The sequence below is a fragment of the Morchella importuna genome (genome assembly GCF_003444635.1).
Source record: "Morchella importuna strain M04M26 chromosome Unknown Morimp01GS007, whole genome shotgun sequence".
Classification (NCBI taxonomy): Eukaryota; Fungi; Ascomycota; class Pezizomycetes; order Pezizales; family Morchellaceae; genus Morchella; species Morchella importuna.
Genome location: NW_025763404.1, coordinates 475,844 through 491,694, shown reverse-complemented (window position 1 = coordinate 491,694; position 15,851 = coordinate 475,844). Strand labels below are relative to the sequence as shown.

The following is a 15,851-nucleotide window of genomic DNA, read 5'->3' as shown; positions in this document are numbered from 1 at the left end:
TATCACGGGCGCTTGCCATTCTTATGAATTGCGCCCGACCCGGGTTCGATTCCCGGCTGATTCACTCAAGCAACATGGCGCAGCGGAAGCGCGCCGGGCTCATAACCCGGAGGTCCCCCGATCGAAACGGGGTGTTGCTAAAACTTTTCTTTTCGATATTTTTTCGCTCTTTGTGTAGGACACAATTGGTGGACTTACAGGCGCTGTGAGAGGAGAAATTTTTTTCAGATGCCACTGCTCTGCATGTATCTAATTACTACTGCGCGCAATAACGTAGGTACTGGTGCGCAGTCGGGGGACTGATCGCGTATCATTTCCTCCGGGACCAATCGTAAGAATAAACGCGCTACCTAATACAAACGCGATAACAGACAAATATTAACGCGTGTTTTGTTTGAGCTGCATGCAGGGGGGTTTGGGGCTTTCTAGATCAGTAACAGCTGAAACTCGGTAATGAGAAAACCCTATATAAAAACAAACTTTCTCGAAACGAGATTTGGATCCCGCCCTTTGATGGTACAGGCCGGTGATTGTATGGTATAGCTACATGCGGATTTGATAGCTTTGTTTTGATGAGCTGCAAACGGGGACGACGTAAGGGATTGGGACGATGGGATATTGCAGGGGCAATATTGGATATTGGAAGGAGTAGATGGGTTTGTGTGTATGGGATATTGGATATTGGGTATTGGTGATATTGATATTGATATTGGAAGGAGTAGATTCGATTGTATGAGGTGCAATTGTCGGATCTCCATATCGGACAGTGATTGGACTGCGAGACTGATATCGATGTCTAATCAATAAGATACTCTAGGTACATCACACGTACCGTGGCTTCACGAGGTCTCACCCACCTATCGACGACACGTCAGGACAGCTGATCGTGATGTTGAAGCAAAGCAAAGCAATGCAACGTTAACCGCCTCGCTGCTGCAAAAATCTCCTTGTCAGTGCAATGCAAGTCTTACATCTCTCCACGTACGTACGTCGGGTTCCAAATGTTTTGTCTTGAACCTTCCAATGCCCGACACCCCATATCCCGACGAGGCAGCATCATATAAACTCCACGATCCATATCCATCCCAGCTTCAGCAATGGGTGACCCTGCAACATCCAATCAATCGGCCCAACCTCTAATCGTAAGGTACGATTAGAAGAAGAGAAGCCTCGATAAACCTGGTAGCTCTCATCTAGATCTGTCAAAGAAAAAAGATTTGCCGGATCGAGGTATCACTGACGGGTCGATGCTACATCGTTGGACCCGGCCTTCTTGGAGACTTCTTTGTTCCTTGTGTGCGCGCCGCATGGTGCCTACCGGCGCCTACCCAATGTAACCCGGGCCCTTATTTAACCTTGCTTGACTTTCAGTATCTATCGGGATTTCTGCACACCTATCCGCCCATTTGTGGCAGATATGGCAATCATACTCGGCTCAGCCAATTGTGCTTTTAGCATAGCCAACTACAGATGAAAGAACCAAACACAACCGTGTTAGTTATCGGAAAAAACAAACACCCGTTCGTTTGACCTCCCGCTCGCGGCGGCAGCAGTTCCGGGGAACGACATCGACATCGGGACGGGCAGATGCAGATTGAGCCTCCCGGCCAAGTGCACGACGCAAACGGGGAGTTGAACAAACAAACAAAAGTTCGGCTACTGTATGCTTCTTGCACGGAACCGGAGATTTTCTAGAATCTTTCCTCTTTTGTTTTTGGGAAGGGAAAGATGTAGAGCAGGGTTCGATCCTAAAAATGTAGAGCATGGAGAATCCCGGTAGATATGGGATGGTATGCAGACGTGTTTGTAATCATCACCATCATGGATGGTTTACTTGCAGTCTGCAGTTTTGGAAGAGACTGCAGCAGCAGAAGCAGCAGAATAAACCCGGCCCAGTCCAGAAGCCAAGGTATATGCCCGCAAGCCGCAGAGTAAAGCTCGGCAGGCAGATATATAGCGGGGGGTACGGAAGGAAGGAGAAAGCAACTGAGTTTAAATTTATTTTAGAAAGGGGCCGTTGCCGCCGCTATAAGTTAATTCTAAGGTTTCTCCATCTCCATAGGGAAGGAAGATTTGTGATATTCATGGCTTCATCAAACCCAGCCCTCGCATAATCAAGACCATCTGACACACCTGTTTCGGATTGAGGGAGTCAGCCGGGCATGGGATGGATGTTGGTCTGGTCTTCAAGTGCAATTGAGGTGTGGTGTGAATAAACATTTGGATACGAGTAGGGTGCAATTTGAAAAACTCGATAGACATCCTATGAGACATATGGGGAAGAGATGAGCGGAAGGGAAGGGAAGGGAGGGGGTTGAAGTTGTTTCTCTGCTTTCTACCTCTAGAGGACATGTGTGCACTACTAAAAATTACATGAAAAGCCTCTTATATCATGTATTGAGGCGGCGGCCGGGATCAATTCCGCTTAAACGGTGTCGCAGTGAGGCCAGTATGTACATTAGCCGTGGATCCGAAATTTAAATTCCTTGCCGAAGGGCCAAGCAAGGGACTACTGTATGCACGATAGTCGAATTGCATAACAAGGCTGTTAGAGACTTAGAGTAGTAGTACCTAGCCTGGCTTTTCCTAGTTTTACGGTTTTTCTTTCCTCCCTCTGGTCTGGTTTGGTCTAGCTGAGGCCAGGATTAAGATGTTTCAAGAAAGGGAAATAATTTTTACGTGCTAATTTTCTCGTTTATATCACAAGTTTTTCGATGAGATGTGGTTAAAAAGGGCTGAGGGAGGTTTGGCAGCTTTAGCGAGACGCGGGCATTGCATTGCATTAAGCATTAACTGTGGGGATATGGAGGGCGAGCATGTGGCGGCATTAGTGAATATATAGTCTATTCCATTGGACGTACTCGCGGTGATAATACCGGTAGGGCATGTACAGCAGTATGTGAATGCAGCATCATGCGCGTACGGCTGGGGGCCCTTAACGGTGGGGGGTGAGGAGGGAGAGGGAAGAGGGGTGTGAAGAAAAAAAAGTTGTAGCGAGGGAGGGGAAAGGAAAAAAAAAGAGGAAACAATTGATATGCATATGGTGGGTATCATGAAGTCGATAGGCGTTGGCAGTGGTGCTAGTCGTGAATCGTGGTGGTGGTGGTGATGCTGTCAATGTTGTTGAGAAGTGTCTTCTTCTTTTGGACTCTTTTGGGCTCTCAACACTCGGGGTTTTCCACTCAGGTCAGTTGCAGTCAAAGAGATCCAGTCAAGTCAGTCACGTTCTTTCGCCGGCGAGTGGTTTGATCAATTTGGATGGGCTTAGGAAATTGAACACAAGCAAAAGGAAAACGGCCGGCGTCATCGGCCGAAGAAGTTCAGTCCCCTCAAGGTGTCTCAGAGGACTGAAGGGGGTATCGGCTGTCTCATCGTTTCCGCTTGCACTAATAGGTCGCGCTAGTGGTGTCCCTTTAATTTTGTATTAGGCCATCTGGGCCCTCGAGACGACCAACCCCAGAATCATCGTGAATGGAGGCCGAGAGGTTCACAGCTATATTGTACCTACATACATACTTTCACACACACTATCTCAATTGGGGGCGTGTATTATCTTGCGCGTGCATCTGCTCAAAATGTGAGTGGAGAAAGAAAGAAAGAAAAAACAGCACTGCTTTCTCTTTCTCAGTTTTGCTGTGCGACGAAGTGTTTGCTGGCGATTGGGGGATCGGAAACGCGGTGGCCGTGCTGCAGCACCAATCCCCGAGCAGCAACCCGACCCTTAAGCCGCAACAGCAGGGCAACCAAGATCACAGCGAGTCAGTGGTGTGCGTGGTGTGTTTTGGGAACGCGCGTGTGTGTGTGGGACATGAGAATCGAGTTGAGTGGGCGAGTGAGTGAGCGAGTGTGAGTGAGTGAAAGGGAAAGAGTGAGAATTAAGAGTTGAAGATCAGATTAAGAGCAGAGAGCAGCAACAGTAGTGGCATTGGCATCATCATCATCGAGCAACCATCGGCGCCATAATCGACAGTGGTGCTACTCCAGCACAGCACTGGAACCCAGCAAGAGAGTTGGTGAGTGGGTGAGGGAGTGAGTGAGGTAAAAATAAAGAAACGGGGTGGGGGGGGGGGGGGGGTAGCTGGCTATTCTTATTCTTCCTTACTGTTTCTCCACTGCATCCTACTAGCATGTACCGCCTGCCATCATACTACATGTTTTATTACCACTCTACATACTACACATCCACCACCAATTAATCCATTCAAGTGAGAAAACAAAGGTGAGAAATTAGAAAGAGAATTCATGAAACCCGGGAGAGTATTCTAAACGGGAACCCTGGGGGGGATCTGAACCTGAGGAAGGACGAAGAAGAAGAAGCAGAAGAAGAAGTAGCAAGGCTTAGAAGAGAAAAGGGTCGGCCATCAATCCATCTTCGGAGGTCTGCGTTTTCTATCAACCGCCGCCCGCCCTGCCCTTCCTTAATCCTACCTACCTTCCTCTCCCTCTAAGCACCACTGCACCCCCCCCCCCCCCCCAAACCCGAAAACGAAGCCGGGAGAGCGCGTTTTTTGCAGCAAGCCACACCCCCTTCCCCTTTTCCTACCTGCTCCTCCGTCCTCCTCCTACACTTCTCCACACCAACCACTATCTCTCTTTCTCTCAGCCCGTACCCCCACGACACACTGTCGACGGCTGTTCATTGTAAACATCACCGAACAGTCTCTCTCCAACTTGACCCCGTCGACGTACTCCTCCATTCTCTTCAATTTCTATCGCACTTTTTCCCGCTTTTCTTCTTCTGTGTCGCTCGGTGCACCCCTTCTTTTTTACGGCAATAGGAGTCGGTTAATCCGCTCGAGGCGTCGCGTATCGATCGTCCCGCTGTCGTCCTGTGCTCCGTTGTCCAGCAACCGCTCAGTGAGTAAACAACCATTCATTCACGAACAGACCCGCGCAACCAAACCAAACCCAACCCAACCCAACTTCTTCCTTTAAGAATTTCTTCCCGTAAAGGAAATTTGCCAAGGTAACTGGATTGTCTATCAACCGTTGCTGTCCCTCTTCCCTTTCCATCTTCATACCTACCTACCCTCCTCACATTCCCTCCCACTACATTACATCTTCTTCCTTCACCGGCTCTCAGTCCCTCCCTCCCTCCCCCCCCCCCTCTTCCCCACCCCGGTCGAAGGGCAAGGCCGGGCCAACCATCATCGCTGTCACCCAATCCTCCGATACTCAATCTCCTGTAAATATAATTCCCCACTCGACCTCCGTCGTCAGCGGCGGTGATACAAAACTCCTAAAACATGTCATCCGTTGCAACGGCTTCCCCATCTGCCGCTCCTGCACCACCAAACCCTTCACCTCCTAGAGCTGGAAGACCTCCACATCCCCGGCCCACAACGTACACTGGTCCTTCACCCACAGCTGCTGCAACATCTAACGACGCCCAACCTGGCCCTTCTACTTCGCAGAGCTACCCCAACAACTCAATGAGCCAACAAGGCCCACCTATTGCTCCTCCTCCAAGGACTAGCAGCCAGCGTCAAGCAACTACTGCACCTTCAGCGGCGCCTGGAGGTTCTACTGAACGCAGTAGATCACAGTCAGGACGTACTCGCGGCCAGAGCACCGACGGTCGAGAAAGAGAAAAGTCGGATAGGGATAGAGATCGTCGACGAGCCGACGAGACCAGCAAGCCCCGCAAGGATCAACCTGTGGGCAGGTCAAACTCTGCCAGGGACCCAACTAGGAACGGTACCTCTAGTAACTCTCAACAGCAGGCAGAATCTACAAACAGCAGCGGCAGAAGGCGCCAGGAAGGGGCTGATGGAGCAAGTGGAAGCGCTGGTAGCGGCAGCGGCAGCAGGAGTAGGGGAGGCAGAGATGCTACTGGTGGGAGTTCAGGGCTGGCAGTTGTCAACACACCGGATGGGCCTGGAAGAAGTACTGGATCCACCCGAAAGGAAACAAGATTTGGGGAGTATATCTTAGGTCAAACTCTAGGAGAGGGAGAATTTGGAAAGGTCAAGTTAGGATGGAGAAGAGATGGCGGTGTACAGGTATCTATTCCCTACCTCCTACCTTTCAGACCTTTCACCCCCCAATCCGGTAGAACACGATAGTTGAGATACTAATTATGCTTAAAGGTTGCCATTAAACTCATCCGACGAGACTCACTTTCTCCTCACCCTAACCGTCTTTCCAAGATTCATCGTGAGATTTCCATCCTACGGACACTTTCACATCCCAACATTGTCCGTCTCCATGAGATGGTTGAAACCGAACGCCATATTGGTATCATTCTTGAGTATGCTTCTGGTGGTGAGCTATTTGACTTCATTCTCAACCATCGCTTCCTGAAAGATCCCCCAGCCTGTCGTCTATTTGCGCAGTTGGTATCTGGTGTGGGGTATCTACACAAGAAAGGAATTGTCCATCGTGATCTCAAACTTGAGAATTTGCTATTGGATAGAAACCGGAACATAATCATCACTGATTTTGGGTTTGCAAATGTGTTTGATCCGAACGATGAACTTGGAGAGCTGGAGGATCGGTTGGAAGAGCCCGAACTACTGAAGGAATTGGAAAAGGGCGTGCCGAATACGCCTGACCGAAGAGTCGGGCCGGAGGCGAGCTTGCTAAACATTCTTGGCCCTGGACAAGTCAGGAGGCGAGGTGATTTGATGGCCACAAGTTGTGGAAGTCCTTGTTATGCGGCGCCGGAGTTGGTAGTAAGCGACGGTTTGTATACTGGAAGGAAGGTTGACGTGTGGTCATGTGGTGTTATTTTGGTTTGTTCTTTCAACTATTTATTTGGGCTCTCACGAACGGTTGCTGATTAGACTTATAGTACGCTATGCTGGCTGGGTATCTTCCATTTGACGATGATCCGGCTAATCCTGAGGGGGACAATATCAACTTGCTCTATAAATATATTGTCTCAACACCATTGACTTTCCCAGAGTACGTTAGTCCACATGCGAGGGATCTCCTTAGAAGGATCTTGGTACCGGACCCAAGGAAGCGTGCAGATCTTTTCGAAGTTGCGAGACATAGTTGGCTGAGTCCATTCTCCAACGTCGTGAGCATGATTACAAGCTCCACGATCAATTCGAAACAGGCGGAAACCGTCACAATTAATGGTTCGCAAAACTCTCATTATCATAAATCTTTACCCATCCTTTTTCTTGGAAGCTAATATAGTATCTTACGTAAAGAACCTACCCCTGGTGATGGCCGACCCGCACTTGCACGTGCAGCTTCTGTACGAGAACCCTCCTCAACAACTAGTCATCCTCACACAATTGCCACTGGAGCTATGGGTCAAAGGCATCATGCTCATGAATTTGTGCCTCAGACTACCCAACCAAAATCACGTGTTGATCAGAAGAGGCAAACGGTCCAAGTTGAATACGTCGAACCCAGACAACAAACCAAGCGAGGATCCTCAGTGGACCCCGATCAGCAAGGTCCTAACGATACTCCAGAGGCGGACGAAGCAGATGCGGCAGCTCCCGCACCTATTGTTCCGACTAGTAAGCATCATGATAATCTTGTTAGGGCAGCAACCACAGCCGGCACACCGTCTAGACACGCTAGAACAACATCTTCAACAGAACAACAGAAAGGTAAAGAGCGAGAAGTCCTGCAAGTTGGTGAGAGTAAGTCTTCGAGGAACAGGCCGGCAAGTTATGCGTACCAGACACCATCTCGAGCGCCTGCCTCGAGCGATGGAACAACCTCCAAACAGCCATCAAGAAGAACCAGCAAGGATAAATCTGGCCCACCTGTCACTGGAAAGCCATTTACTACAGGGGAAGCCGGGACAACATCCGCAAGACCCACAACCGCAAGCTCTCTGGGGAATTCAAATCGTATGCCATCACGTGGATCCAGTTATTCGAGGCCTGTACCTGTAGCGCCGAGTCTCGCAGCTAACAATGTTCAAGGGAAAATTATTGCGACGCCGAAAGGCGGAAAACCGTACACCATCAGCAACCCGATACCCCATCCGGACAACAGCGAGGCTATCGGATCCTCAGAAATGGGAAAACCAAGCACAGCGGTCTTACCAGCCAAATATACAACCAGACCGTCGACTCAACCCGAGGCTCCCGTCAAAGGCCACAAACGAGCGAATACTGTTGGAGGTGGGGCTGGTGGTGAGCCAGGAAGGTTTTTGGGCAAGTTTATGGGCAGCTCTGAAAAACCAGAGATTTCTCCTCGACCCGTGATGACTGCCGCAGGCGAACCTCGTCAATCTCTAGACCAGGGTGCACGTCCATCCAAGCACGACAAAACCAATGGTAAATCAAGGCGATTCAGCTTGTTGCCCACAAGCTTCTCACTCAAGAGTATATCTGGCTCAGGCCATATGCGCCGTCCCTCAAGGACATCTGGGCTCTCAGGAAACCGGTTCGCGCCAGCAGAACCCCAAACCTCATCGCAACCTCAACTTGGCGTACCGCATACCGCTGGTAGAGACGAATCGATTCAAACTGGCTCAGAAACTTCACTGGCAGTTGAATCTGCACCGGCGTCTGCTGCTGGTGGCAGATTCGAACGAGAGAGCGTCGATATCGAAGGTGGCAATGGCGTTAGCCGACGGCCTACTGTTCTACAGAAGAATAGGAAATTCACGGAGGGAGAAGTCAGCGGAACGGGCGGAAGTACTGGTCCAGCCAGAAGGGTCATGGATTTCTTCAGGAGGCGGGGTGTCGTCAGGAGTAAAGGAGAGGTGTGAAAACAGCTTTTACCGTCTCCTCTAGATCCTTCAGTTACACCCTTGGGGGATTTGGTGTCATTAGCCAGTCTGATGAGATTGTAATGTCCTGTGGGGAGTGGAATAGTTCGGGGGATCTTAAAAGTCAAGCCACTAGGTGGTTAATGCAACGTGGATTGGAAAACACAGGGAAATGCGGAACGAGTTGCTGGAGTAATCTACTATCGACAGTAGGGAATAAAAGGAATAATGCTGAGGGTATCTGGAAAGGTGCCTTTTGTCTTCTTTCCCTCTCTGATTGATATCAATGTCTTCTAGTTTCTGCTTATCTTTATCTTCCTTTTTGTGTTTTGTGTCCCTGTTCTTTGATTTCTGAGGGGAAAATCCTTCGATTTAGAGGAGTGTTTTTCTTTTAATTTTTAGTTCGTTTTATTAGTAGTTCTCGAATTTTCTCTTCTACCACTCTGGTTGATTGTATTGTGTATTTGCATTCAGCCTAAAGCGGAGTTTCTTTATTTTTCTTGGGGTACTCTTTTTACGGGAAGGGCTTTTCTTTATTGTCTTTTTGTGCTCTCGGTACATTTTTGAAGATAAATTGGGGATTTGTATCTTGGTTTTACTTTCAGCAGCATTCTCCTCTTTTCTCTCTTGTTATCAGCATGGGGTCCGTGGATTTCTTCAATGTTATTTTTTTCCCCCCCCTTTCCTTGTTTTTGTTTTCTCTCTCTCTCTTTTTTGGTGTTTCCCTTTATTCCTTCGATCCCTACTATTATATTTGTGAGGGACATGTTGGGCGGGGGTTGATATATGCATATATTCATCGTGATGAAAATTCTAGTAGTAGTACGTAGTAGTCATTGGGTGGTAGTTTTGAGGGTATGGCGGCGGCGGTTGTTTTTTTCTTGTTTATCACTTCCCTTAACTTCCGTCACGCCTCCTTTCATCATTTATCTGTTTCTGTTTTTTGGTTTCTTTCTCTCTAAAAGCCCAAGTTCCAACTTTTTTTTTTTATACCCATAGGGCTTTCTGAATCCCAACATCTCCGATCGATCCAGCTTTGCATTATTTTTTCATCTTCCTTCTCATAAGCTTTCTTACTAAATGCCTATTATATGCACTGTTTAACGCATGGTCTCGTCTTCAAAAATTAATGGACCTCCCCCCCTTGGTTTTTCTCTTCAGTTTTGATATCCGGTTACATCGTTTAGTTTTGAGTAGCTAGAAAGCGAGAGGTATCATTCATAGTTGGTATTATAATCACATGTAGTATTTGGTATAGGGACAGACGAACGTTTTTTATAGATGGAACTGCAACGTTCTCGATGTTATCGATATTCTGTGCCGCAAAAAGGTCATTGTAACTTTATTCTTCTTACTCTCTTTAACTTACGATGGCCGGCTGGGTTGGGCGGTTTATTAGGATTACTATGTATGCACTATCATGTAGGGCAGTGGTTAATGTGGACAGAGTAGTAGGCGGAGGGGTTAATAATCATGATAAAGCGCTATAGATAGACGTTCAAGTGCTCCTTTTGTATGTATGTACATTAATAAATAAACAATCTCCTCGGACCCTGTATGTTCTTCTGTCATGTCTCGTGCTCATGCATCACTTGAAGCCGCGGTAGGTGCGCACGCCACGAATAAGACATCCGAACATCCAGATCTGGTCTCATCTTGTGATTTTAGCGTAAAGATCTCTGCTGCCAGGAGCTAGATCCGGCTCCTAAAACATTTGCTCCGGGTTCCAGTGCACCGCACGCACTGCTGATAGGTTGTTTTGAGCAGGGTGCCATTAACTTCATGTGTTTGTCCTGGTGGTGAAAAGAGCCGCTGCTTTATGTAGTTATTCAGCACATTCAAAGAGCGGTCATCTTATTAGGCCCTCAAGGCACGGCCTTCCCGGCCTTGTCTTGAGGCGTTCGCCCTTCAGTTGGGCTAGCTAGGTCTCGAAGAAATGTCTGGATAACACCTTGCCTTGTGCCCATTATCAGGATTTCTCCATGTATATCACCAAGGCTCTTAGTGAGGTACCATCACCATACCTCTTCTGTGTTTCGTCGATAGCGTTGAGTAGAGAATTTCAAATAACTATCTCACCTAAATGTTCCACTCTGCGGAACTCACAGGGCACCGGATTATAATATCTATACTGAATGGGATATAGTCGTATGTTGCCTTTTGCACTGTATGTGCGGTGGGTTCCGGCTCCCTCTTCTAGAGAAACCAAAAACCAAAAATCAAAAATAGCTCTTTGAGTAGGTATTATTTCTCTCTGAGTTTACTACGGAGTAAAAAAAAAAGAACAAAAGGTACTGCAACGGCGGCCCGTTACTACCCCCACTCCTCGAAGGTTCGAACCCAGGACCTCGCGGTCCTGAGCAAACACACAGTGTCTCACCCGACGCCGGGGTCTAAACCGTTAGACCGCTCGCCCTTGTTGGTATTGCGTGGGAAGTGATATTTAACCTTGGATACTAAGATGAAGTGGAAACCCTAGCCCTTGGATTTCAAGACTGGTGCAATGAGACTGTTTTATTCAGATTTTACTGTTATTAGCGGTTTGTAAGATTTCACCAATTAATAGGGCAACCGATATCAGCTATGAAGTTGACTTAACCCCGGATCGACCTATGAAAACCAGCCCTGGATAATCCTGGTCCTATTGACAGCCTGGTAACTCTGTTCGAGTGATGGTCCATGCTTTAAAGGCGGGGGAGGGCAGTAATCAACGGCTCTCCCCGATTGAAGTGCTCCAATCAAATTCATAGCCAAGGGCAGGGCCTTCCACGTGTTAGGCCTGAAAGGCTCATCATTAGATCTTGTACCATCGAAAAATGTTACCTGGGGAGTACAAGGGTCCTGTGGAACCATATCACACCCCTCTATGAATATAAGGAGTGCTAGAACCAGTAAGATGAGCAGATCATCGGGTCGAAATCTCACTTCATTGTGTAACTATAAGACGTTGGGATAGATGTTGTCGAAATATACCACGTTAGGGTCGCCTTAAAGGATGCGAACGTCAAGATTGAGTTGAAAAGAAGAAATATACTCAGCCTCATGCTCATTGCTAGGCGCACACGCCATGAGAACCAGACAGCAACCCAAATTTCCGTAGTGGCGACTGCAACTTAAATGGGCTTTGTATGCATAGGTCGGGCGCCGATATCAAAGAGAGTCCTGTCGCCGTCATAGGTAGCTCAAGCATTTTTTTCTTTTTTCGGGTTTTGATACTATTGTACAGCGCCATGTCGTAAATGATCGTACGGCGTGAGGTCGCAACGCCGCAACGCCTGACTGCCTGCAATGCCTGACCACAAATTTTTTTCCACAACCACCGATGGCGCCCAGAGACAGTGTACCCCGTGCTCTTACAACTATTAAGTTTGTAAAGGTATACACCACAACCCTTATAACTCAGCGGTTAGAGGAGTGTGGGGTAGATGTTCTGGAGGACTAGCTTGCCTATTCCCCTGACTTAAATCGCATTGAACATGTTTGAGTACATCTCAAGAAGCTTTACCATCAACACTACCCCCATTTGGGATATGATACTAGATTACCTTAAGTATTGAAGCCCCTCGTGGAGGAAGGTCTAATTCATTGCTGGGAACTGTTACCTGATGATTTATTCTCTAGAGATTTGGTAGCTAGTTGAGAGCATGCCTAGGAGAATAGAACTGTTATAAAGGCAAGGGGTTGGTATACAAGATATTAAATGTCTAATTATCTTTATTTAGCTACTACTGAACAACTATACAAAAAAACAGCTCTCCAAAGGGTCAATTGTGGTTGCTAGGTGGTAGTCATGATGGGGCGGGAGGTGTCGAAACCCGTTGCTACGCCGCCCCCGTACGACCCAGAACTATACCTATGTACGCCGAGGCCGGAAATCGGCAACGTGTGTCATGATGCCTACCTAGATCGATTGCGCTGACCGCGTCGATCTTTGAGATTATACATTCGAGACTGAAAAACGCCTCGCGATATTCCTTGACCTCATATCGGGAGTTTCTGACGCATGTTATTTTCGGACATGCCTTAATTTTTGTTATAAGATGAATCACAATTTGTCACTCGACGATTAGTCTTGACAATATGAGGGAATTTCCATCGCCGTGTCATTCATTTAGTTCCAGGGCTTATTTGCGACCCAAAACAGTGCATACGGCCTGTGTTTAAAATTGAAACAAAGAGCCGAGAGACCTGTGATTACTTCCCCAGTAATATAAATACTAGACAGTGAAAATACTGTGATCCTGGATATTAAGCCATGTTTCGTAAAGCCAATGGATGGGGAAACCTAAATTAAGTGTTGATAGTTCTCTAATAAGAAACTTATCAATAGAGTGACTAGAGTCAGTTAACCAAGTTCAATTTGAAGTCACAAGTGGCTTTGGCAAAGCCATAACTATAGGATATACTAGGTTCTCCCTAGTATCTAGTGAGTCTATGCACTAGTATAATCCTGTAGAATGAGAAATCGGCTGAGTACAGGTGTATAATTATTAGCGCTTGACTATATTTTAAAACTAACATCGGGGGGGAGTAGAATTAAGAAGGAGATGAAAGCTTAAGTTACAGCATCATTTATGAGGTCAATGGCGAGGAATGATATCTGTATAGAGTCCTCTTCAGTGCGTAGAAACTAGACAGGCCTCCTATCACTCGTAGACCTAAACGGCGACCTCAGAAGTGGTGGTTTTCCATCATAATTTCTTGTCTGACGCCTGTTGTCTCCCTAATGGCCACTAGTTTCTTTGAGAGATTTATCAAAGCTGAGTGTAATCTGATAGATATTAATAATCTTTATGTATGACCTTTAAATTGTGCACGCGTAGATCGCCTGTCATAACAATACCTATACCACGAGAGCTTACTTTAGTTCTCGATAGGTATCGAAAGGCTATCCTGAGCTAAGCAAAGTTGTTCGAAGGAGTCGTTTAGTGATCCTCGAATGACACGCTTTGTGGCTTCATGATATCTTTTTGATGCGCATGTTTTTCCTAGGAATGAAATTGTTATGTAGTGTTGAAGGCAACCTTCATTATTTTCCTAGGTTCAGAGACACAGTTTTGTTATTTCTTCAATTTAGAGTCCACGACTCATAATCCAAGAAAGGCGATGATACGTCGGCCCAGCTTGATGGGGTAGGCCTTCCTATATCCGATAAAAGTTGGGCCATACTTCATTCGTGAGGAAGGCTATTCGAACTATATAATCATTTTGGTTTTCGAGTTAATGCCAAAGTATCAATGCATATGGATGGATCTTGAGTAGAATCGTGCGCAGAAATTTCGTACTAACATTGGTGATGGCGCTATCGGACATTTGTATTCCGTGAATATAGTTTTCAATCCAACAAATAACATCCTGTACAAGCCATATGGCATCTGATTGGTACTTAGTTACGCTCTTCTTTAGCATCAGTTCCTAAGGGGGATGATGCGAGTTTCTGCGCAAGAATTGCGTCAAGCATTGGAAATATAATTGCCGATATTTATGAAAGCGAATAATTGGAAGGCTAGAGGTACTATCAGCCTTTGTATTCGAAGTGGTGGTGCGTTCTCATTCAGAATTGTGAAACATTGCGCACACAACGTCTACGAAATAAAAGAGAAAACATATATTTAGATCTCATGACGTAAAACGTGAGTTTCCCCGCAATTTTGAAAGGAGAATTGGACTGCGCATGGGCACATCGCCTTCACTGCCCGGGTGAGATTTGGTACTCGCTTGGAGGTCAAATCGCTTGCCTGACCGCTTGTGCTTCGGTCTTCGGATGCATCTCCATGACTCAGTGTAGCCTTAAATGAGATTGTGAGGGGAAGTACTAGTGATGGAGGTAGCTGGTACATACATGGTGTTTACCTAGAGTATGTTCGGGCATCTCAGCCTCAGGGCGCAATCTCATCTTGCTATTGGTGGATGTCGTACCCATGCTCACCATTATATAAGCAATTATTTGGAAATACCTAGCAGCTGAAGCAGTAAAGCGGGTTCGCGGGAAGATTCTTCCAAAGTGGCAAAAACCGGCCAGGCCAGACTGGATGGCAAACGAATCCATTAGGTAAGATTAGCTTTGAGGGGGGCCTCGAACCGATGTCTAAACGTTTGATTTCATGGAGTTTTACTGTCCCCAGGCGTGAGCAGCAATTTGGCAGTAAAGGGCATGTAGGTTAAACAAGTAGGTCCATGGTAGATTGGTAAAGAGAGATGTAGACACGTTTCTGGGTCAACTGCCGTTCCGCGAAGGGTTCAAGGTCCTTCAAGGACCCTTTATTTCTTCCTTTACCCTTGTCGTTATTGACATGCATCAGGTACATATGTACGTAGATACCCTACATATCGAACCCGGAAGACTTGTACTCTACGAGAAGTAGGTACTTTATCGCACGCATCTGTGCATGCGGCTGACTGGGTAGCGTAACAGCACCTCGAACCTGCAGAAGCAAGCGGTGTGTCCGTTTGATAGAAGCTGACATGTGTTATGCATCGATAGGGGAACAAATCACAGTAAACATCCCTCCACTTCAAAATCCGTAACCCGACCGGGAACCGGACCCTGAAAGGGTGGAGATGTACTAAAATCTAGCTCATCGAAGTGTACTCGTTCCGAAGAGGCTCTGTTCCACTACTGCAGTTCCAGCCCCCGGATTCGACCTTTACTTGCTTTTAGTGTTACTAGATACTCGGCTACCACTGCACAGAGCCTCCAAAGCCGTGACCCAGGCCCATTTGCCATTGTAGCTTCACCTAGCTTCGGACCGATCTTTTTTGATTTTTGGGAACAGAAAATTATTCCGAGCTTCCCCGCACTGCTCATGCGGGAGAGAGTGTGGTAAGTTAATGGAAGGATAATAAGAAGCTCTTAAGAAGGTAAGGGATTGGCTGGGGCGGTTGAGGGGTCGCTGTATGTATGATAAGGTATTGCAGGTATGGCTTGCGAATATCGTTTCTCAATGGATTCTTCTCAACCCCTCCTTTTCACAATGGAGGTTGTTTGTTCGTTCGTGGGGAATAGCGATAGGCAGACCACCGGGATATTCAGGAGGCGAAGTTTCGCAAGAAAAAAAAGAAAAAGAAAAAAAAAAACCTGAGCACACCATCAGTTGCAAGATAGAGCTAAAATGATCTAGAAGGAATAGAAGCAGCTCAATTGGGCAAGAATCATCGGGACCCT

At 47.0% G+C, this 15,851-nt stretch overlaps 1 protein-coding gene across 1 annotated transcript; it reads left to right on the top strand.

The window, feature by feature from the left end:
- Window positions 1-5,246: 5,246 nt before the first annotated feature.
- Window positions 5,247-8,686, top strand: LAJ45_03324 (uncharacterized protein; the record flags this gene model as incomplete). The annotated part of the gene is made up of 6 exons (XM_046112911.1): window positions 5,247-6,002; window positions 6,090-6,734; window positions 6,794-7,085; window positions 7,161-7,207; window positions 7,301-7,817; window positions 7,893-8,686. The coding sequence occupies 6 exons, from the start codon at window positions 5,247-5,249 to the stop codon at window positions 8,684-8,686; spliced, it is 3,051 nt and encodes a 1,016-aa protein (XP_045973788.1).
- Between the last annotated feature and the right edge of the window lie 7,165 nt (window positions 8,687-15,851).